General features: G+C 43.1%; 1 protein-coding gene across 1 annotated transcript in view; it reads right to left on the bottom strand.

The window, feature by feature from the left end:
- Positions 1-24,960, bottom strand: part of OSBP2 (oxysterol binding protein 2) — a 244,883-nt gene that overhangs the window by 83,364 nt on the left and 136,559 nt on the right. Inside the window, exon 3 of the mRNA XM_066603181.1 lies at positions 8,861-9,111. Within this exon, the coding sequence (XP_066459278.1) occupies positions 8,861-9,111 (251 nt within the window). The remainder of the gene's footprint in view (positions 1-8,860; positions 9,112-24,960) is intronic.

Consider the following 24,960-nt stretch of genomic DNA (forward strand, 5'->3'; position numbering starts at 1 on the left):
GTATCTATAACTTTTAATTCTGCCAGATTTATACCAAAAGTGTGTCAGTAGACTTAAAAGAAAATGTTTTGGAAAGTGGACCGCAGAGTAGAGTGATGCCTGATCTCAGCGGTCTGTCACTTATACAGATCCATGTAAAACCTACATTTGAGAGCATTCAGCACTGCATAGGGGGCAATCTGCTTATACCCATTAACATTCATGTATTTAAACGCCCCCTTCCTTTTTGAGTATGAGAACTGTGAGCAATGATACTACAACTACTTGTGTGCTACTCACTTCTGTGGACAAACAACCATCATGGCTGTGGAATCAGAAAGAAATATACCAACACCAACTTCAAAATAAAAATAGGAAACATTATGTATTAATATATAGCATATTACAGGAATAGCCCAGTTGTAAATTATTGATAGCGTATCCTCAGGATAGGTCATGAATTATAGATTGGCAGTGGTCCGCTGCCCAGGTTCGCCACAATCAGTTGTTCTCTGTGCCAATGTTCTTGTGCACTGAGCTGATTTTTGCAGGAAGCAGACAGCTCTGTTCTCACTGTAGTGGCCTGGCTTGATATTGCAGGCCATTGAAGTGAATAGCGCGTAATACTCAGGTTGGCCACTGCAATGGGAATAGAGCTGCCTGTTTCCTGCAGAAATCATCTCAATGCATAAGTGTAGCAGCCCAGGGAACAACAGATTGGCAAGAAAGCCAGGCAGCAGACCCCTGCTGATTAATGATCTGTAGGCCATTGATAATTTATAACTAGTTCCCTTTAAGCCGGATGTTATCATTTCACTACAGTAAATGTATTAGTAATTATTATGCATGAACCATTAATGAAGGAGTCAGAGCGTGGAAAAATAGAAGTCGGAGACAGATTCGGAAGTTTGGCTTACCAACATCACAGCCCTGCCAATAACGCAATACTCAAAGGAGTATTCTACCCTTCTACCAGCTGTATCACCAGCATACACCATGTTCTGCAAGTTTCTCATAGCAGCTGTGGTCAGTCTAATTCATTTACTACATTATAGGGTGGAAACTAGATACTTTTATTTTGGGCTTGCATTTTTGTTTTTGAAGCCGTTATCCGAGCTTTCTGAAGTCTATTTTCGTCATTGTATTATACATAAGTAATAAACTTACTAACATGCTTCTACTTCAAAAAGGCACTGAATTATGGTTACATGATCGCCAGTCTAATCTTTACTTTCTGATGCAGTAACATTTTGTATTGTGATCACATGGTCCTCACCCCCCATAGGTCATGTGATGACTGCTCTCCGCACAGCGACACCTCCAAAACAAACTGTCACAGATCATTTGATCTAGGCAGTGATGGCACCCTGAAGGAGAATGGAACTTCAAAAAAGAGACTTAGAAGCAAAGAATCTAGAGAAATGTAGTTTCCTTGCCTCCATTCAAGCTGGATAGGAGCGCCCAAATTTTTGGGCAGCAGCAGATATAAATACCACTGGCTACTTTGAAAAAGTGGGGGAAAAAACGCAAATCCCAAGAAACAAGGACACTGCACCAATAAGAAGTAGGTGGCCCATTATGGGCCAATATGCTCCATCTAGGCAATATCACATGCAATGTTGCCTAGATAGAGTCCTGTGTATACAGAAGGACCTGTCAATCCGCATCCGGAGCGAGGTGGGTGGGGTGGAGTGTGCATGTATTAATCAGCTTCATTGGACTCCTCTCAAGTTCAGCCCTGCAAAGTTTCAAAAGTAAAATTTGCAAAGCCACTAAATCAATTGGTATAAGTGACAGACCGCTGAAATCGATGTGTCATTATACTGCGCAGCTCGCAGCCCTGGCAGCTTACGGGACCTGACAGGTTCCCCTTCAGTGTGGATTTTCCAAGAATACCTCTACGCTCTCAAGGACGAGGTATATTATGTTCTGCTGCAGCTGTAGGTAACAGTGATGGTGTATTTACACTCAAAATTGAAGTTGCAACAACAAGAAGGACAAGCCTTAGGTTATACAAATTGGGAAGGGCTTCAATGATATAAAAGCCAGATCGAAAGCAAGGGTTTTTTTTAGCCACATTAAACGCCAAAAATCGGATAGTCTTGTGGTATGATTGTACGATGCCTCCTGTCCATCACCATGACAGTTATCGACACTTTTTACAGACTGAGGAGGACAGAATCCTTGAATGGAGAGACTTTGGTTTACCACCCCGGCAGATCGCTACCTGCATAGACTGAGACGTCACCGCTGGTACAACGTTGTATGTCCCTGTGGTTGGGAGAATGACAACGAACTGGAATGACAGCAAGAGATGCACAGAGGTGAACCTCTACAAGGATGAATTGTTGGATTATAAGAATGGCGCGTTGTGATCCATTCTGTACTGTGCGGGAAATTGGACATTATATCCCAAGCCTACAGAATCGAACAGTGTCTACACAAACCACCAAAAGGTGCTTGCACGACATTGGACTACAACATACAGTGACATGTGTTCCATTAACTTCTCGCTCTCAAGGGCTGTCATGGTGCAGAGCAAGACTGCAATGGAGGTCAGTCCTCTTCAGCAAGGAGTCCTACCTTTGTCTCTAATGCAATGATAGCTGGAGATTGGTCTGGACTCTGGACACAACGTGGGCAATGCCATGAAGGGGCCTTCATGAAGGAATGTCAACTTCACAAAGTTGATTTAGTTGTGGAACCAGTGTTGATTTCTCCAAGGTGTCCCAGGAGCTGTTTTTCAACTTGAAAACACCAGACCGTATGTTGCTTGTGCAACTGTGAGTAGCCCAAGTGCTGTTGCGCGGCAGAACATTTGTCAGACAACCATTAATAACCTGATAGCATGCCAAGGAGTGTACGTGCGTGTACTTCTGCCCGTGGCACCCATACTAGATCCTGAATAAATTGAGATCTTTTGAATATTTTGTTTCCATTTTTTCATCATTTACATATCGTTAACACTTGTATCGATCCTGTAATTTCCATAGCTCCACGACTTTTCCTTTACGGTACTGCAATTTCAATGTTGAGGGGCTAATATAGAAACACCTGAGGTTCTGCCGTTATAAGATTATTCAATACTTGTGTAACCAGAAGCTGGAATAGCATCAGGTGCAGGAAACCAACCGCGACAAATATATCCAATTAGTAGTGGAATATGACAGTCGTGTCACCCTGGTGGAAGCAGCTGTAGCTCTTACATGTGTTGAAGTCTCTGAAGACATAAATGCATCAGCAGTCAGTGATTTCTGCTCATATATTACACAAACTAAGTATCAGCTATTGTCATATGACTAATTGGTAAATTGTTTAAGACAGCATCTTCACCTATGTTCTGAAATACTGTATAGCATTCACCATATTAAATATAGTGCCACAAGACTGATGGAGGAAGTGGAGCTTGATCACAATAATCACGCAGGGAAGGAATCTCAGGGCCAAGCTTTTATAGGAAGTCCCAATTAGCTGCAGGTGAGGCCAGGACAGGGAGACAGGAACTAGACTAGGAGGAACATCGAACAAGGCTAGGTTTCAGCAGAGGAACTGTCCAAGTCCTGGATGGTCTAATGGAGAGAGCTGCTGGAGATAGAAAAAAATGTCCCGAAATTCCACCATTATTTTTCGGTTTTGTTTTTACAGTGTTCACCAAATATAACATGATAACTTTCTTATCCGGAGTGGCACAATTTCTGTAATATCAAGTTTATAGCACAAAACAATTAAATCTGCATCACCGCATTCTAAAAACCCGCAACATTTTTATTTTTCTGCCAATGGAGCTATGTGAGGGCTTGTTTGATGGAAGAGTTGCAGTTTTTATTGAGGACCTTTGAATTGCTTCTTACAACATTTTTTGGGAGGTAAGCAAAAAGAAAATAATTCTGCCACTACTTTTTAAAACAATTTTACGGCATTCACTATATTTTCATTGTCTGGGTCATTATGAAAGCGGTAATACCTATTAGCTGTTGATTTAAAAAAAATGTTTTGGGCATTTTATCCATTTAAAATGGGTTTTAGTGGGGAAAATATATATTTCTAACTGGATTTTTTTTCTTTAAATTAAACCTTTTTGACACTATTTTTTATTCCTTCAAGGGGACTTGAAGATGTGATCATTCGATTGCTAGGATTGTACACTGCGTTATTTATGTAATGCATTTTTGTAGGCGCATGACAGCCGTGTATTAGACTCTGCCAGAGGCAGGGTCTAGTAGATGGAATTACATGGTGAACATGAAGGCCTTTGACTGGCTGATTCCTTTCACTTCAGCAGCCCTGACCAGTCCTCAAAGGAACCACTGATGACCCACTGTTGTAAGCTCCTCTCACTTCTCTGCATTCAGCAACTTTGTCTCCCAGCTGGGTCAGCTTGGAGGGCCCGCACTCGCTCTCTCTGCATCAGTAAAACCTGTGTCACACAAGTTCCATTCTCAAGAAGTTGCAGGACCTGAATCATATGACTTGCAATTAACTAATTAAAAAATATGCCATAGGAGGCAATACTTTGATGCAATTACACAAAGTGGCCACTAGAGATTATTATGACATCAAGTTTTATATTAGATTCTATACAATTGCCAGCTACGGCTTTGTGACATAACATAAATTCACTTCATATACAGAAGCCCCAACAGGGTAGTCCCCCTACAGAGAAGTCTATACCTTTCCTATAGAAATGCTGTGTTTACTACATTATTACGACACAATTGACTTTTATCAGCTGTCCATAGGATAGGTGATAAAAGTGTCTGGTCGGGTGAAGGTTCCATGTCCCCCTCTCCCTCCTCACTGCAGGCTCAATGCACCCCCTTGGCAGTGACATGGAGATTGAATGCAGCAGTTCTGCTCCATTCATTTTTAATGGGACTGCTGGAAATAGCTGAAAGTTTGTACTCGGCCATTTCCATCAGCCCCAGCGGTGCTGCTCTAATCAATCTCCATGTCAATACGGGTAGGTGCAGCTAGACCACAGTGACAAGAAAGGGGAACATAGGACCCCCACCAATAAGACTTTTCTCACCTATCCTATGGATAAGTCATGAAAGTCAATTATGGTACAACCCCTTTTATAACTGAATTCATTATTTTAAATTCCACCCATTTAAAAACAAAAAAAGGAAAAGAATGATGTAGTCCACCCATCCAGTTCTACAATGATCTATCGCTGCTATGCAAGTACAGGACCATACATCAAGCAGTGCTACCACACAACATAGCAGCCCAACAGCACCACTATTGCCAGGCTAAACCTCCTGGCACTTAGTGTAATCCCCCGCAAAGGAACAGCACCACAACAACAAAGATCGCTGCACAGCACCTCGATCACGTGAACGGATCAAAAAGCTCACCTCTACCGGTATGCACATCCACATCTGACTTCAGCAGCCACTACCTTTTACCTCCATCAGCGCAGCCCCTCACCAGGAACCCCCTAGCGAGTGCAGCGCTGGTGGTCAGATGATGGCACTTCCGAATCATATGACAAGCGGCGCTCACTAGAGAATGCAGAAATGCTGCAAAATTTGCGGTAGAATTTTTTGCTGCAGACATTCTGCAGCATTTATACCTGTGTGAACATACCCCAGCGGCATGTTAAAATATAAAATGTTTAAATATAATCACATACATAAATAGGAATTAAAAAGCCTTCAATCAAAAGTCAAATCTAGATTTAGCTATGAGCTAATTTGTTCTGCACCACTAGAAGGCTACCTAAACGTATAGCATATAAGCAGATACAACTACTGGGACAAAACATGGCATAGAATTACGAAAATAAGGGGGATGGAATAAATCCTCCATAGTGCCACCTATTGAAAGGCAGCATTCCTTCAAGCCACAGTCAGACTTTTTATACAAGCCTTGTTACAATGACCGGGAATTAAAAGCAAAGCCAGACTCCATGTACATACAGCTGTTTCAGGGTTGATGAAGGGCAAAAACCCTGAAACAGCTGTCTGTACATGGAGTCTGGCTTTGCTTTTAATTCCCGGTCATTGTAACAAGGCTTGTATAAAGAGTCTGACTTTGGCTTGAAGGAATGCTGCCTTTCAATAGGTGGCACTGTGGAGGATTTATTCCATCTCCCTTATTTGCATATTACCCAGAGGAGTGTACATGGCCATTTGAGTCTCCTCACTTAGTTAGTATAGTTGCTCTCCCTAAGGAGAAAAGATAGCGTTATAGAATTACAAGTCACCTCAAAGTAGAGCACAAACTGGCGTTCCTTAAAAATAGACCGTTAAAGAATCTGATCTGTCTTTCAATTTATCAAACTTCTATCTATCTTGTGGTCTATATATCTATCTCATACCTATACATATAGGTCTCTGCTTATCGGAGTATCTACGGTATCTATCTTATTCTCCATCTCCCCATCTCTCTCCATCATAAAGTAATGTATAGGTTTCAGCTCCACTACTCACATAACACCGCACCCATGGGGAACTGCACACTGACAGCAGCCCCTTTCCTAATAATATCACTGTTACAGGATTTCCTAAACTGTGAAACAGTATTAAGCAACCTAATATTCAAAACCTGCAACCACAACCACCTCTAAGCTCAGAGCAACGCCGGGGCTCTAGAATATGTATACACTGCATGCACTGCCAGGGCTACATCTACACTGCATTGGATTACAGTGGGTTAATAAACTCCGTGCAGCCTTATTTTAATGTTGCAGTGCATCTGAAGGAGACAACTTTACAAACATTCTTAATGAATAATCAAGTGTTTCATGTTTACAGCTTTTATACAGACATGTTTCCATGGTTACAGACTACAAGTAAACCCTGCGCCGTCTGATCTTACAGTCACTTGTTATTCTTCTCTCTGATGCCGTTATGTAGTTCAGTTAATATTATAATTTAATATAATATTATAATTATAAATATTAAGAAAATCCCAAATATACACTAATGCTCATTCATTTCAATACACCTCCAGATTCGCCATTTTCTCTGTAGGGCTGGGTTCACACGGGGAGTAAATCCCATGGAAATACTGCAAGATTTCCGCGGCAGAAATGCAACTTCAAAGTTCACGCTGTTTGGTGCGAGTTTTGAAGCGGCTTCGCCGCCTGCATTCCGCTGTAGCCATCTCTCCCCATAGAGAGGAGAGGCGCCGCAGCAGAGACGGCGATAAAATTGATATGCCGCAGCTTTGAATCCCGCGCGGCATGTTAGTTTCAGTGCAGCTTTGCCGCAACGACTTCTCTGCAGCGTGTGGATAAGGTTTTTGCAAATCTCGTCCACTTTGCTGCTTTATCCCGGGGGAAAAATTGCCGGCGGAATTTCCGTTCAGAAAGTCTGCACAGAAACTCCGCTCTGTGTGAACCCAGCCTAAAGGTTAAAGGATAAACGTGATGTGTTTTATGGAGAGCAGCGGGGGAGAGCGAAGAGTGAAATCTCCTCCAGCCGCTCCGGCCCCTTGCTGGCCGCTCTGTCAGAGAGCCAGCGATACTCACTCCTGTGCAGCAGCACAGGAGCAAGTATACACTGGGACAAGTGTCAGGCAGCGTTTGCTTGACATTCGTCCTGTGTAAATGGGCCTTAAAGGGGTTGTCCCGCGAAACAAAGTGGGGTTATACACTTCTGTATGGCCATATTAATGCACTTTGTAATATACATCGTGCATTAAATATGAGCCATACAGAAGTTATTCACTTACCTGTTCCGTTGCTGGCGTCCTCGTCTCCATGGTGCCGTCTAATCTTCAGCGTCTAATCGCCCGATTAGACGCGCTTGCGCAGTCCGGTCTTCTCCTTTGCTGAATGGGGCCGCTCGTGCCGGAGAGCGGCTCCTCGTAGCTCCGCCCCATCACGTGTGCCGATTCCAGCCAATCAGGAGGCTGGAATCGGCAATGGACCGCACAGAAGCCCTGCGGTCCACCGAGGGTGAAGATCCCGGCGGCCATCTTCACAAGGTAAGTATGAAGACGCCGGACCGCGGGGATTCGGCTAAGTACTATCTGGTTTGTTTTTTTTATCCCTGCATCGGGTTTGTCTCGCGCCGAACGGGGGGGCTATTGAAAAAAAAAAAAAACGTTTCGGCGCGGGACAACCCCTTTAAGAGGCTACAAACAAATTTTCACATAGTCCAGGATATTAGTAAATGAATCATGTTTGTAAACCTTATGCCAAGAGGCTAGATTAAACAGCACGGTTTAGGTATGGGTACAGGTACAGGTGTGTGTGTGTGTGGGGGGGGGGGGGGGGGTGTGCCTTAGCAGAACTTTTGCACCCAGGCCCCGAAGCCTTTAGCTACGCCCCTGGTGCTTACCTACACTTTGTACTTATATTTAATTTAACATAAAGTTAATAGGTCCATATATAAAACGTATGTCTGAATACACCTATTGAATTCATTGGCTCCATGTGCTGCCCATATGCAGTCAATAAAAAATACGAACTGAATACAGCCAAAAAACACACCTGTGTGAATGGGCCTTTAGGATATGTTTGCTGTAACAACAGTTCGTTGCTGCTCATTCACATGACCTTAAAAAAGTTCAGTTGATACCTCTGTTACTTTTGACAGTAAGAACAGATCAGCATGTAGGCCTTCTTTTACCATCAAAATGACAGAAGACCAATGGAGGTACAACAAAGACAGAACGGGGCCATGGCTGTCACTTTCTGGCTGTCTCTTGACAATCTGGACAGCAGCACTTCTTTTAAGCAGTTTGGTGGGGGTCTTACGATGCACCCCGTTCCAGGCAGGGGAAACAACTGTGCCCTAAGATGCTGCCTCCCTACTTACCCTTCTCTATGAATGGATTTGTGCTGCAGGCCAGACGCCAGACCTGCATTATCAGTTTGTCTGTCAGATATAATGAAGGGTTATGTCAGCACGGTTTCCACAATACTCACATTGATCATTGCATTTGAAGTGATCCTGAAGAGAGTGGCCCTTTCATTCACGGATTTGATCTTGTCGCTGCTCTCTGCTGGCAATTTTAAGTTCTCCAACTCACTTAGAGAGCGCTGCAGAGCGGCTCCATGCTTGGCGATCAGGTCGTTGCATGTACTCAGGTCCTCTAGTTTACTGGTCAGCGACTTCAGGGAGCTGTGCAACTCGCTCTTGTCAGACTGGGAACTTGGCTCCTCATCCCCGGAGTCATCTACACAAAGAGAAATTTTACATTTCAGTTTATAGTTTGGGATTCGTTCTTAAAGCCATTCGCAAACAATAACTAATGAGAGGAAGCTCATACATAAAATGACAAACAAAATGTACATCCAGACAAATCCCTATATCTTACCGCTAATATTCTGATACTCTAAGCTACCAGAAAAGACAACTTAAAGGGAATCTGTCAGCTACTTTAAGCCTAATAAGGTGAGCTTATAGGCTTAACGTAATGACCCACTGAGTCCAGGGATGTAAGTTTTATACTTACCTCCCCCACCATTTTCCCGGTGTCAGCTCTCATACCTGCAGCTGTGGTGCATTGAACGGCGTGATAAATAGCCCTCCCTTATATTCATAAAATTGGAGGACTACTTTCAGCGCCGCTCAATGCACTGCAGTGGCAGATTTGAGCGCTCACACCAGGGGAACGGCAGGGAGGGTAGGTATAAAACCTACATCCACTGACTCGGTGGGTCACTTACTTTAAGCCCAAAAGCTTAGCTTGCAGGGATCAATGCAGCTGACAGAGTCTCTTTAACCCTTTCCAATCCCATTTGTATCCTGGTTTTCCTAGGGGGCTTACTCTTTTTCTGCCATTATACAACGGCACTATCTGCTGGCTAAAGCCAGTACTGCATGAGGTGACACGTTGGATAGACTCCGACAGCAGAGAGGCTGGCAATATACAGTAAGAGAACCCTGGCAGACGTCTTCCAACATCGGAGCTGTACAGCCTTAAATCATAATGTCTTCAGAGGTCAGACAGTGGATTGGAAAAGGTTAAATAATATGCTTCTAATATTCCACAGAGAGCCATGGTGCATACAGATCAAGAGGTCACAAGAAACTCTAAGGCCACACAAGATGACTTAACAGTCACAAATGTCGAAAAAAGCTCAACACATGTCCACATCCTGCTCCTAATTTGTGACAACTAAAGAATAATACCCTTAAAGATTTCAGTTTGTTTTTCAATGGGATTGTACAGAGAATGGGCCACATTAAGGCCGGCTTCACACGCCCGTCACGGCGCCCCCCAGAGACCCCAATACTTACCTGCGGATCCGGCGTCCTACGTCCCGCAGGACGTTTCGGCGTGACGCTCCGCAGCGTCATGTGACACGCCGGCCACGTCACATGACACGCCCACAGCATCACATGACGCGCCGGCCGTGTCATATGACGTGGCGGCGGTAGGCGGGGAAGCGGTTTCACGCTATCTTCCGCTGTGCTACAGCGGAAGATAGCGTGACGGATGGCCTCCATTGACTGCAATGGAAGCAGTCTGTGCGTACACCCGCGGCAAATAGAGCATGCCGCGGGTGAGGACGGGTGATTTCACGGTGCGGAATTCCGCACCGTGAGCCCTGAGCTATTAGGTTTAATAGAACCTAATAGCTGCGGGCAAATCCGTCCATGGAAAGGAGCCCTAACAGTGGAAAGAAATCTGAAGGGATTCTTCTTTGTTGGATTTTTTAACATGACAAAAACATGGCGTTTTAACGGGTGCATAGACTTTTTATAGCCACTGTATAATTTTTTAGATAGACAGACAGACACATCATTGGTTTCCAAAATCAACTTCAAGAACTGACAGATGACTGTGCACTTGCTGTATACTCCTATTGGTTTTGTGTTGGATACTAGTATTAGGGCTCATTTATATCAGCACTTTTGCAAACCAGTAGATATCTAATCCTATCCTAAGTCAATACAGATGTATCCAGTCTAGGCAGTTTTGGACACTATAGACCATTTCACACTAGCGCTTTTGCTTTTTGTCCATCTGTTCTGTAGTGGAAGCAGAAAGAAAACATTTCAGTTTCCGACTGCTACTCCATTTTCCGTCTCCATTCCTTTTTTACCCACAGAGTGCTGCACTTTTGTTTCCAGTTCAGAAAACAGAGCAAAAATGGATCCCTTTTTGTTTTACACTGTGGTCAATGGGAGACTGAAAAAATGTACAACAATCAGTTAGTATTCGTTTCACTTCAGTTTTGTACATTTCTGTTTTTTGAGAAACAGGATTTGCCAAAAAATTGCCAGTGTGAACTCAGCCTAGACACATCAGCTATACATATCTCTGATAGTTTACTACTAGAGATGAGCGAGCATAGTCGGTAAGGCGATATACTCGAGAGAGCATCGCCTTTTTCGAGTACCTGCTGGCTCGTCCCTGAAGATTCGAGGGGAGGGAGGAGTGCGGGGGGTTGCAGAGGAGAGAAAGAGAGAAAGAGAGAAAGAGAAAGAGAGAAAGAGAAAGAGAGAAAGAGAAAGAGAGGAAGAGAAAGAGAGGAAGAGAAAGAGAGGAAGAGAAAGAGAGGAAGAGAAAGAGAGGAAGAGAAAGAGAGGAAGAGAAAGAGAGAGAGACTGCCCCCGATCCCCCCGAATCTTCAGGGACGAGCCAGCAGGTACTCGAAAAAGGCGATGCTCTCTCGAGTATATCACCTTACCGAGTATGCTCGCTCATCTCTATTTATTACAGTGTGTTTTCCGTTTTTTAAACAAAACACAAATAGCGCTTCAGGTTGCTTTTAAAAACCCCATTTAAGGCAATAGGGGGAAAAAAACTGTTTATTTCAGTTTTAATTCCATTTCTCAGAAAAACTGAGCCTTTAGTAAATCTCATTCACGTTTATGTAACATCTGGTAACTGCGATTTCTCCTGCCTAAAAAAAATTAAGTGAAATGCAAAATGTTTCCATAAAAATGGTGACATTAATTCTAAAATGTCTTAACTATAGATGCCGGCCTTCACCCTATAGTTCAGAGACGTAGCTCAGTGTGATTTAATGATCATAGTACTGAGTGCATATAGTAAGAGTTTCCTCCAGTTTTTTTGCTAGTTAAAGCCCAGGGGAAATAATATGCTGAAAAGATGTGAGCTCTTCCATTACACTTAATAAGTGGCATAACTCATCCTTTGCCAGAGGCCACTGGGTTATTCAAAGTTACAGGTACCTGGCAATAGTCATGTGGTAGATGTTATACTCAGGCAAACCTGTGCTGTTTTTGGCATGTTGTGCAACTCACTAAACAACTTAGGTAATTGCTTATGGCTCCAGATATCTGTGGTAGGCCTCTTACATTACAGAGCTGTGTGGGCAGAGACTGTATGAAGGCACACTGAGTTAATGTGCTTCCACACTACAGAGGCACAAGCACTCAGTGCACTGCTACATGTTGCCCTCATATGGCCCATTTGTCAGAAATTGGAGCAATACAAACGTACAGTACAGCTTTGTCACAATTAAAGGGCTTCTCCATATGTAAACTGTTGATAGCTTATCCTCAGGTTAGGCCATTAATAGTAGATCAGTGCAGGTTGGTCGCCCAGGATCCCCGCCATTTAGCTGTTAGCAAGGCCGGTGTGCCCATGCACCAAGCTGATTTCTGTAGGAAGCAGACAGCTCCATTCCCATTCCAGTGCCAAAGTTTGGTATTACCGGCAAAGTTTCCATTAAAGTGAATGGGTGTAATACCAAGCCAGGGCAACGTAGTGGGAACGGAGCTGTCTGCTTCCTGTAGAAATTAGCTCAGTGCACTGGCTCGGAGAACAGATGATCAGCGACAGTCTCAGGTGACTGATCTGTAAAGATCTACTATTGATGGCGTAACCTGAGGTTAGGCTGTCAATAGTTTAAAACTGGACAATCCCTTTAACCCTGTTTAGCCTGGTGACGATTTTTTTTGTATCCACACCTCTGGAGTAGATTACATATAATGCATTTCTCTAACATATCAGCCTGTACACCTCCCTTGTACAGGTACAGCTTTAAATATATTATCTGTGTATCTCAATATAAGCTTTCTTGTACACAGCCTAATGGTTCTAAGGGGAAATTGTGGCATCTAATGGAACTTTGTAAATTATTAATTGTATCTCATTCATAGAGAAGCTCATAAAGGAAAAGAAATGCTATACGCCCCCATGTATAGGGTGGTATAGTAAGGTCTACCTATAGACTTCTGTGGGTAGCAGATCACAGCACAGTACAACTCAGAGCTCTAACCTTCTCATGTGTTTGGTGCCGTGACACGGGTGGAAATTCTGCATCGGGATTTCCCGTCGAATTTTTCGCCCATGGAAGGTGCCATAGGATTGCATTAGAAAACGCAATCCTAGGCAGACGGCTGCGATTCGTCCGCATGAAATCACACGCGGAAAACAAAACGCTGCACGTTCTATTTCTGTGTGGGTCTCGCAGAGGCCTGCACAGAAATGTCAGTAGTGACGGGCCGGCTCCGCTCTGCGCATGCGCTGATGCGTCAGCTCCACTCTGCACATGTGTTGGCCAGCAGACGGCACAGCACAGAGCCGGAGCCGCGAGAGCAGGTGAGACCTGCACTGGTCCCCGCAGAGGCGCGCGTCGGGTCCTGCGGCGAGAATTCTCGCAGCGGGATCCGACCCGGCCGTCTGCAGGCGGCCATAGTCTAGAAAAACTACCTCTTTTCTGTTTTTACTAGAGCAATAACTAAACAAACATAGGAAAAAAAGACAAAACATGGCGGTAGAAGCAAACTAGGGCTACATAAACCCAGCTAGCTAGAAACTCAATCAAAATATGAATATGGTATACAATGAAAGAGAAGAATCGAGAATGTAATGCTAAATTGGCAGAAAACAAATAATATGCTGCATAACTTGTTCTTAGAGAGCAATTAAAACTTACAATTTACTTCTGAACTAATCAATAAAGCAGGAAATGGAGACAAAGAAAAAAGAGATAAGTAGAGAGCAATGGGTAAATAAAAAGGAGGGGAAGCAGAAGGGGGCGATGGAAAATATTTGTACTACTTGTTTCAGTGGAAGACTAAATGTAGAAGCCTGGATTAGATACCAACAACAATTTATAGTGGTTTTAGACCTGAAATTGGATCCAAGGGGACCAGGTAGTGTTCAGGGGGTCCTTAACGTTCTGCAAGAATGCAGTGAGACCTTCCATTATCAGGATGTTGGCAACCCTATGCATCCACTGAACAGTGGTCAGTATAGAGTTGTTATCTGAGAGGGAGGTGATGGATTTGTAGGAGTGAATGGCTGGGGAGCTAGCCAAGGTAAAAATGGTTACCTAACAGTAAAGTTTATAGAACACACTTGGGTGTAGATTTCTGGAGTGAATTACAGTAAATCTGTCAGGCTGTGGTGGCCATGCAGTTTTCTGTTAAGCTATGCCCACTTTCCTGAAAAGTACTGTACATGGCATAAAATTGAAAAGAGTCGTATACTTTTGCACAAATGCAGGATGTGTCAACATTTGTTTACAGTTTCATACTAGTTTTTGGTGCAGTGTTATGATAAATTTCTCTATAGTACCAATCCGAGAAGAGCTTACAGGTGGCATCTTAGTTTGTGCTGGGCACAACAGGACCACAATACGAGTAGGAAGATCTGAAGAGCCAGCACATAGGAGAGTAGACAAGATAGTCTGAATGTACACTACCAGTCAAAGGTTTTAGAACACATCAGTTTTTCCAGTTATTTTTTACATTAACACAGTTCAGATTCAGCAAATAACGTGAAATGGTTCAAAAGTTTAAAACATAAAAAATATAGTGAAATGTTAACCCGAAATGCAACAATAGTTGAATTTATTATTTTAACCAAAGGGCTTTTTTCAAGGAACACATCAAAGAAAGCTGGTCTGCAGCACAGAAAGCAAATTATGGTTTGAAATTGTATGCAAACTCTTCCTACAGTTGTCTCAACTTTTGTAGTTTACTTTCAAACACTGATTCTATATAACCAGTGTTGGAACAAACTACATTAAATCACCCTCTAGGGCAGGATTTGGTCAGTGTTGCTCTTCAGGACCGAGGACATTGCTATCATAATCGCAAGAAAAAGGCAATTAACCAAAAAAGACGGACAGACAATTATAACCCTTAGGGCTCCTTCACACTGGCGAGAAAATCATGTGAGATTTGTGCATTGCGAGACACACAAATCTCGCACAAATATGAAAACCCATCCTTTTGAATAGGTTCATTCGCATTTTCAATGTTATCCTGCATAGCACCATGTTGCGATGCTATGCAGAAAACAAATTGCAGCATGTTCTTTCTTTTAGCGATATCGTCCATCGTCTTTAACAGGGCCAGCGGCAGCAGCGCTGGCCCCATAGAAATCAGTGGGAGAAGATCGCGAAACTACCTTGCATCCCTGCTGGGCTGAAGGAATCCACCATAGCGAGTAGAGAGTGGGAGGCAGAGCTACAGGAGATCTCCTAGCGATATCCCCATATTTGGAGACATAGGGGCAGGGCTAGAGGGCTTCCCTGAGAGTGAGGGCAGGACAAGAGAGGGGGCAGGACTAGAGAGGGTTCTCATAGTGATTCCTCTCTAGCCAAGAAAGGGGACAGGGCTAGAGGAATCACATCCAGGGGTTTTCAGGACTGCAAGGGCGATATCAGGCCATGGCTCACGGCCCGATATTGCCCTTGAAAGTGTGCAGGAGCCCTTAGAAGTGTAGATCTGTCTGGCAGACAATTTGCAAAGAAAGCCAAAGTGGCAGTCAGTACGATTTTCTATACCATCAAAAGGCACTTGAAAACTGGAAGAAACTCTGACAGGAAGAGGTCTGACAGACCAAGGGCCACTACAAAATCAGATGACAGGTTTTTGAGAATGAACAGTTTTCATGATTGGCGTCTCACAGCAGAAAATCTTCAAATACAGCTTAATGCAGAAAAAATAAAGAAGTTTCCATTTCAAATATTAAGAGAAGACTTCTTTCTGCAGGTTCGACAGGAAGAGTATCAGTAAGAAAGCCACTGCTAAGATTGCAAAATAAAAAAAAAAACTTGTCTGGACCAAGCAGCACCTCCAGTGGACTACTGAAGAGTGGGAGAAGGTCTTATGGACTAAAGTTTTGTATGCTATTGAGTAGGTGAAAGGATGGTTCCTGAATGTGTGGCATCAACTGTCAAACATGGAGGAGGAAGCAAAATGGTCTGGGGCTGTTTTGCTGGATCCAGAGTTGACAACTTGCATAGGGTGACTGACACACTGGACAAAAAGGGTTACCAAAGTATTGTGATAAGTCATGCAATACCCTCTGGTGTACTCCTAGTTGGTCATGGGGTAATACTGCAGCAAGACGAAGATCCAAAACATACTTTTAGGGTATGTCAGGCGTACTTAAGTAGACAAGAAAAAGCCAATAGGCTTCAAAGAATGGAATTGCCTACAGTCTCCAGACTTAAAGGAGATGTCCCGAGGCAGCAAGTGGGTCTATACACTTCTGTATGGCCATAATAATGCACTTTGTAATGTACATTGTGCATTAATTATGAGCCATACAGAAGTTATAAAAAGTTTTATACTTACCTGCTCCGTTGCTGGCGTCCTCGTCTCCATGGTGCCGACTAATTTTCGCCCTCCGATGGCCAAATTAGCCGCGCTTGCGCAGTCCGGGTCTTCTCCTCTTCTCTATGGGGCTCCGTGTAGCTCCGTGTAGCTCCGCCCCGTCACGTGCCGATTCCAGCCAATCAGGAGGCTGGAATCGGCAATGGACCGCACAGAAGCCCTGCGGTCCATGAAGACAGAGGATCCCGGCGGCCATCTTCAGCAGGTGAGTATGAAGACGCCGGACCGCCGGGATTCAGGTAAGCGCTGTGCGGGTGGTTTTTTTAACCCCTGCATCGGGGTTGTCTCGCGCCGAACGGGGGGGGGGGGTTTAAAAAAAAAAAAACCCGTTTCGGCGCGGGACATCTCCTTTAAGCCCTATTGAGCTTGTTTAGGATGAACTGTACAGAATGGTGAAAGTAAAGCAACCTACAAATGCAGCACATTTGTGGGAACTTCTGCAACAATGTTGCTATTTATCCATTAAAAAAGGAAACATAACAGAATGAAATCAAACTGACAGCATTCCATTTTATTAAAAACCCATTGAAATCAATCAGGAGGAAAACCGTAAATGTTTATTTCTATTTTAATTCAGTTTTTCTGTTGCACAATGAAACAGGGAGATAGAAAGCCCTAATGCAGATGTGAATATGCCCTTAGGTGAGGAGAAGCCAAGTGGACAATTCAGGGGAGGAACGCCAGTAAAAGGATGATGAGGAAGATTTATCAAAACTATTGCGCCTGGATTTTGTCCTACAATGTGACTTTTTTTTAGGTCTAGTTACTGTGCAACTGATTTATAAACCTTGTGCGCCCGTTTTTCAATCTGTATGCCCTGGTCACACCATTATCATTTTAGTCTGCATTTGTTGGCGTGATTAAGTGGAGCGGCGGTTTAGACCTGATTTATAACTTTTTTTAAAAGTCGCTCCACTAGTCCAGTGCTGAGGTGTATTTTAAGAGCAAACGCTCACACCACAGAAAAAGAAGGTGTTTGTGCCTAATTTAACATGCTACGTGTGACATTTTGAAAAATAAGATGCATTTGGGCATAAGCATAGCCTAAAAGTTGCAACAAAAGAAATCCCAACAAAACTTCGCATATGATAAATCTCTCCCATTTCTGCACCAATCTATCACCCTCTGAAAATTGGATTGTTTGTTATGTCTTAGGAGGTCTAGCAGGCCCACCCCACTCTTCATTTTCAGACAAGGGAGGGTGTGACAGTAGATGCATACACGTTTTCAGTCCAAATCTATCAATGTCTCTCAACCTGAGCTCAAAACATGGATTGGGAGGGTCTGCAGGGCTTTCAGAATTCTGGAGAGTATATTTATCTCATATAGCAGATCTGCCAATTGCGTAGATCTTTGGACTAGCGGCACAGGTCCTCTCTCATAAGTTTTATTTGAGTCCAATGTTTGCAGGTAAAGGTTAAGGAGAGAGGTTTTAATTTATTCTTTTTAATCACATTTTCCCACATTTATTATTATGGGCAGAGGCACATGGACATGTAAAGAGCTGTGCCAGATTCTTGGGCCCAACTTGGATCAGGCAGCAAATAGACATCCTGAGAACCGGACCAAAATATGGCATGCTGCAATTTTTTTTGCTCTAACTATTCTTCCGAGTAAAGAAAAGCACATGTGAATACAAGCAGTCAAAGGTATGTTTGCTATTTCCATCCAATTGTCAGTCGAGTCTTTCGTTCCAAAAATCAGACGGAAAAACACATCCATGTACCCTACGCAAGAATTAAGCCAAAACTGCACAGGTTAAAAAGTTGTATCCAAGATTGCCCTGAAAAAACCTGCAACGTTTGTCTTCACATGAATAGGGTCAGCTGCAGTTCCGACCTCTGACCCTGAGAATGAAGAGGACAATGCACTGCTACAATGCTGGGTCTCCTCCTAAATTACTCCCCTGTACAGCAGCACTCCAGGCCATCTGGTTGTGCAGTGAAAATTTAGAAGAGGATGCAACACTAGAGCAGAAAAACATCCCCTTTAGGCCTTATTCCCACGAGCATTGCGATTTTAGGCGGGCCACATCACGGACAAAGACGCATGAACGGCAAAAATGCATGATCATTTCGAGCCAAAATTTGTGTTTTCTTGCCCATTCACATGGGCGGCTGTGGTGTATATATGCTGCGCCCCTGGGAATTTTCTTGGTCGGCATAAATCCATGGAAATACTTCTAATGCCTAAATAGAGGCACATGTCCAGTTTTAGCAGAGTTGGATGATGCTAAATTCCCTCCTCCTGCCTTTTTCGGCAGCTCCCAGAGAAGCCTATGGGAGCTGCCAGCGTATATCAGCCAAAAGATAGGGTAAGAAGACCTATCTTTTCTGGTCGCGTACAAAATTGTTCACTATAGTCGACTGCCGATGTCCTATAATTGCCGGACATTTTTATGCGGCTAATGAACAGCCATCTGAAAGAATGCATTGGAATCCAATGCTCGAAATAGTTGCATTTTTCTTTTAACACGGCTAACTTAGCGGTGTAAATAAGGCCTTATTTTCAGGATTGGTGGTAGTTTCAGAGGTCAGACCCCCTTTGATTATAAAGCATATGCCACGACTGTATAGGATGGGGATACCCCTTTAATAACTATTACTTATTTGTATTCTCACTCATCATAATGGAAAAGAGGAGCTAACCAATCAAGTCAGACAATCGTTACATTATGTAACTGGAGTTATAACGGCATTGTACAGTACAAGATCGCGTTACCCTGACCGCTACTTTCCATAATTCTATTTATATGGGAAACCAATTTTACTCAATATTTTCTATGTGCATCCTAAAACACATTTCAGGCCCTTGCTATGCTTCCAATTTTAACCAAATCATACTACTACCTATGAATTACAGCAGTAGACAATATAGTGCCAAGTTCTTCTTCAACGTCACCCAGCAGGCTAAATGAATTTCCGTAGGCTTTACGCTGGTGAAATGCCTATTGACACCAATGCTTGTGACTTCTTGCGTGTAATCTCCAGGCATATTTAATATTCATGTTCTGGGTTCTGACTTCCAGCTCTATCATGGCTCACACACAAAAGCATGTGCTTTTTAATTGTCTTTCCGTCTTGCATGTCCCTAGGTTCACTGTGGAGGGATACGTGCAAGAATAGGAAGACACAATATGTACCAGAGGACAAAACCCAATCAGCGCTCCACAGTACGGCTGTCCGTGAGCGGCATTCACACCAAGGCTGTTCCCTTGCCAATGTCCCTGTCAGGCACACAAAGCCTAGCGTTTGCTGGCTTATATATCGAGACTAGTGACAGTCAGACTATAGGACAGCAGAATTAATGAATTCCCCAAACAGCAAACAAAGCGCTTTTTCCACCCGATACCCTTTCGCATGCAGAACAGCACTAATGAAGCTTTAAACTGTTTACTTTTAGAAAGCCATGAAATGCTGAATCAACTAATGCTTAGAATGCAATATATTGTTCTGTCCCTCCATCAATCTCCAGTACAGATCCAGCTACGCAGAATAACCGCAGAAGAAATGAGGCTCGTGGCGCTGGAAATATGTACACTCACTGCTGACTTTTGTCTTGGCTGCAGATATATAGTATACACAGAGGCGTAATTTGAAGCTCCCGGGCCCCAATGCAAAACCTGTAACAGGGACCCCAACTATAATGCTTTATTCATAGTACTGGGCTCCCTATATGGAGAGGAGAGGCCTTATAGGCCCCCTAAGGCTCCTGGGCCTGGGTGCAACCGCATCCCCTATAGTTACGCCCCTAAGTACACACTCAAGATTTATGTGGGTTCATAAGTATATAAAACAAGCTGCTCATATAGAATAAAGTCACAATTTGGTCATTCGTTCAAGTACACTTAAAAAGAAAAACACCAAAAATATTTTCGATACAATTTTTCATTTTTTAGGGTTCTTATTAATAGAAACAATTGCGGTAAACATTATTTCCCAGACAGGTCCATTTGTCTACTGACCAAAGTGTTCTCTCTAGGACACTGCTACAGAGACAGTCATACATGCCAAGTGCTAAGGTCCTGCAAGTAGTAGCACATGACTCAGCTGCCTTAAGGCCCTTTCACACGGGTGAAATAAATGTGCATTCCTCATCTAAAAATGCAAAAATTCGGCCCCAAAATCTATATCTATATATACACACATGCGGTTAGTGGTAGTGGAAATCTACAGCAGCAGATTTAGCTGTGTTTTTAGCTGTGGAAATATTCCGCCAGTAAGAAAAGGCCTTAAAGGGGTTGTCCCGCAAAATAAAGTAAAGTTAAACACTTCCGTATGGCCATATACATGCACTTTGTAATATACATCGTGCATTAAATATTGGCCATACAGAAGTTATATACTTACCTACAGGGGGTCCCCCCCTGTGTTGGCGTCCCCGTCTCCCTGGCGCTGACCGAATCCTTCTCCTGGCTCGATTAGACGCGCTTGCGCAGTCTGCCTCTTCTGTCCCGTTGAAGGGGCCGCTCCAGCGTGCTCGCGCCACACAGGTCGTCTGCGCATGCCTATTCCCTCAGTATTTTGATCGATCTGCGCTGTATTTACTCATGTAGAAAAACCCACAAAAAATCCCATTGATTTTTTTGTGTAAATACGCAGGGAAGACGCAAACCCATTTATTTCAGTGGGCTGTTTTTTGGCATAATGCACACCAAGATAATACACACAGCTGTGAATGAACCAATTGAAATCAATGGGCTCTATTTACAGAGTACTACGGGCATAAAAATATGTGTGTAATATGGGAGAATATTTATGTTCATGTGAATGAGCCCTAAGAAACTGAGTGATACATTTGGGTGGCAAGTTTTAATTAAATTATCCTTTAATAGGGTTCTCCAATTTGGACAATCCATACTTGTTAGAAAGTATGGATTGTATGGTCCCTTCACAATGATAATTCGGAAAGTGTCTCTTGTTTGGAACCCCAATGATCAGCTATTATCTGTTGAGAAAAAGGGGCAGTAAGTGTTCAATTTCCCTGCACTGCCACCACAGGCCAAACTATGCATTACATGGTACCTATTCAACGCCATGGGCTGTTTATACAATACCCATGGAAAGAGATGATGTCCAGCACTTGATCAATCTTCATAAAAACATAAGTTGTTTTTGGATAGCTCTAAAATAGATATTTCAGACCAGTGCAATGCAGTTCTTACTCATAGCTGGGTAGTGTCAGGTTAAAACCAGATTAATCTGACAGTAACTAGCCATAATAGAAGACCGCACTGCACAGGTCTGTAACGTCAAGCCATAAATCATGTCTTTCTTATACCAGTTTTAGAGCTATCCAATAAAGCTTATGTTTTTACGAAGATCAATTCAGTGTAGGACATCATCTCTTTCCATCTACCAACAGGAGCTGGATCAGCAACTACCGGTACTTAGTCCTGTACACCACAACAAAATCTCCAAGCGTCATGATCTCCATAGTGTTGGTGAGATGTATCAAACACTTTCGCAGCATTTCTGTGTAACGCAGGACTGTCAGGAGCTCCGGAGCAAAACGCTCTGTAATTCTGGAGCAAGACTCTATTTGTAAACACCAGCAACTCTGGAGCAGAAATGATCCTTTTCTAGTAATTCAGATTTCTCTAATAGAGAATTTATGAAAATGGGTTTTGTAAGGGTGGTTTCACATCTGCGCTGAGGACTCAGCTTTCCTGCTCCGTTTCGGGAGCAGGAAAGGGGAATGCCTGCGGCCAGATGGTTCTGGACGGAACCGAACTGTGACGGGAAAACACCATTGACTATAATGGGATCCGCCCGCTTTCTGCCCAGCTGGCTGGCATGCAACGCTTTTTCTTCTGGTATTTTCGACTACCTCTGTGACAGGACCTCCGGCCAGAGGATCTGACGCACATATGAAACCACACACAGTTTTACATCCTCCAAAAACAGAGCAGAGAGATGGAAACCCTGAACTGAACCCCAACGCGGGTGTGAAACCACCCTATTACTGGGTTTTTAACATACCACCAGGCAGTAAATCAAAGAATTTCCTCTTGTCATTTGCTGAAAGCTGTACAAATTAGGATTCGGTATACTGACAGTGATCTGGCAACATTTTGAAATTCCTAAAAATGGTTCCAAAAATAAGTAACTGGATGGAAAAAACACCCATATGAAAAAAACTGAGTGTAGCTGATCAAGTATGAGGGCCTTTCTTGGCAATATGCCACCAATGTCCATGAGGAGTTGAGTGCGTTCACACGTAGCTGATTTGCTGCAGATTTTGTCACTGTTTTGGTGCAAATCTGCAGCAAATCAGCAACAAAATCCACAACAAAAGCAGCTACGCGTGGACGCACCCCAAGACGGCTTTGGGCCAGGGTCTGCTTGGAGTTTGAAGACTGCAGAACAAGTACTGGGAATTTTAAATGCCTTGCATCCTGCGGGATATAACTGGGCCCGCTAACAGACAGGATACTATTAGGGAAATAAAATGTGTTACATCAACTTATTGTCATGTTGTCATCGTTTCGTACAAACTGGCTGCTGACATCAGGCAACTGTTTGCACTCAGCTATTCAGCAAATGCCCAAAGAATGTCAAGATTTGGAGCACTTTACACGCATTAACTATATAATTTGTGACAGAGGTGACTCGGGTTAGGAAAAGATGTTGAAAGGCCAATGGCAATTACTTTGTGAAAGTTAGAATGGCAGTAACATAAATTCTACCAAGTAGGTTTCAGGCTAAATAATCAACATATCCGTCTACAGATTGAAGATTAGGTCTATCTAATCGTGTACAAAATTTTACAGTCAATTATGGATCTAGAGCAGATCAGATGATCAGTCCTATGCTGCATCTCTGAGCAAGTTTTAAGGTGTTGAGGCGGATCTTCTCCAGGATTTAGAACTCTTTCAGACAAGCATTTCCTGGCTTTGTTCGCAAATTATAAACAACCCCCCCCCAAAAAAATTAAACAGCACACGGATAGCATTCGTATTTCATTAATCTGTTGACTTCAATGGGTCTTATCCACAAATGAGAGCAGAATGGTGTATGCAATGATTTTTTTCACATGAATCATTGGCCCTTGTGAAAAAATGGACGTGTGACTACCCCCCCCCCCCCCCCATTGGATACCAGTGGTTCGTATGCCGTCAACGTGAAGTCCTTCGCATGCACAGACATAAAAAAGGAATCTAAATAAAAGCGTTTTATCTTCCTAAAACTTCAAAAGGTAACATAATGTACCAATATAACTGAATCTTACTGGGACTTGTTAGCAACCAGGATATGTGTGACTATACACATTTACACATTTCTTGTTACTTTGTTCTCTCAACATTGTTATTTCTGAACCAGGAAATCCACAGTATAGTGTTATAGAAAAGTGATATAAAAGATTGCGATAGGTTAACTAACTTCCCATAGAACTGGACACAATAATGTGATTGCCTGACAGGATGCCTCACTTGTCTACCTGAGGCCAGTGTCATACGGGCATAAGTGCATTCATGCATGCATTTGTGTATTTGCACAATGGGCAATTAGTTCAATATCGGCTATTTTCATGTGCAAATGTGCAGGAAAATAGAGCATTTTTTAAATGAAATGCGAGCGCAAAATACGCACATGTGAACAAACCCATTGAAATCAATGGGTTCTATTTGCTTCGCAAATACGTTTGGCTTTATGGAATATATTAACGCTATATTAATATCAGGTATTAGTAAATTATTAAACTGGATTTCGCACTAACAATATTAATCACCTATCTAAAGGGTACGGGATAAATGCCTGATCACTGGAGGCCACAGCACTAGGACCCCCCACGATCACTAGAACACCCCCACTCTCTGCATCCCCCGCACCGAGGACGACTTTGAATGAAGTAGTGGTTAGGCATGGGCACTGCCCCTCCATTCCAAGTCGATGGGACTGATGGAGACAGCAAAGTACTGCGTTTGGCTATGTCAGAGGGGCTTAACAGAACCAAAAACAGCCCTGCTAATATGGGGGCCATTAATGTCTGCAGGGCCATCTCCAATCTTGCCTGGCAAACAGCTGATTATACTGGGGGATATTCACAACCAGGAGTATAGTATAGGGGTTAGGTGCTCCTTTTCACACAAATATATTGCTGGCTGGGTGGCTAATTGTTATGGGTGTACTCAGCATGTGTGAAGAAAAGCTGCTAGGGGAAGGAGTTAGGCAGAGGCCTACTGCACATTGATGAGCATTGATTTGAAGGAATGCTGCCATCCAATAGGTGGCGCTGCATAGGTATTGTTCTACCTTCCTTATTTGCATACTTTCTTTGAAACTTAAATGATGATATGTACTATTATTTAGAAGCTCACTGTTACATCTGGGCTAAATACCGAATTACTAATTGTAGATATATTAGTGTAATACAATACTATTTTATGTGAGGTCGCCCTTTTCTGTGCGGGTGCTCTGTTAACAAGCTCAAATAGAGTGGAGTACAGGTAATAAAGTATTGCCTGCAT

The sequence above is a fragment of the Eleutherodactylus coqui genome, chromosome 5, assembly GCF_035609145.1.
Source record: "Eleutherodactylus coqui strain aEleCoq1 chromosome 5, aEleCoq1.hap1, whole genome shotgun sequence".
In the NCBI taxonomy this organism is placed as follows: Eukaryota; Metazoa; Chordata; class Amphibia; order Anura; family Eleutherodactylidae; genus Eleutherodactylus; species Eleutherodactylus coqui.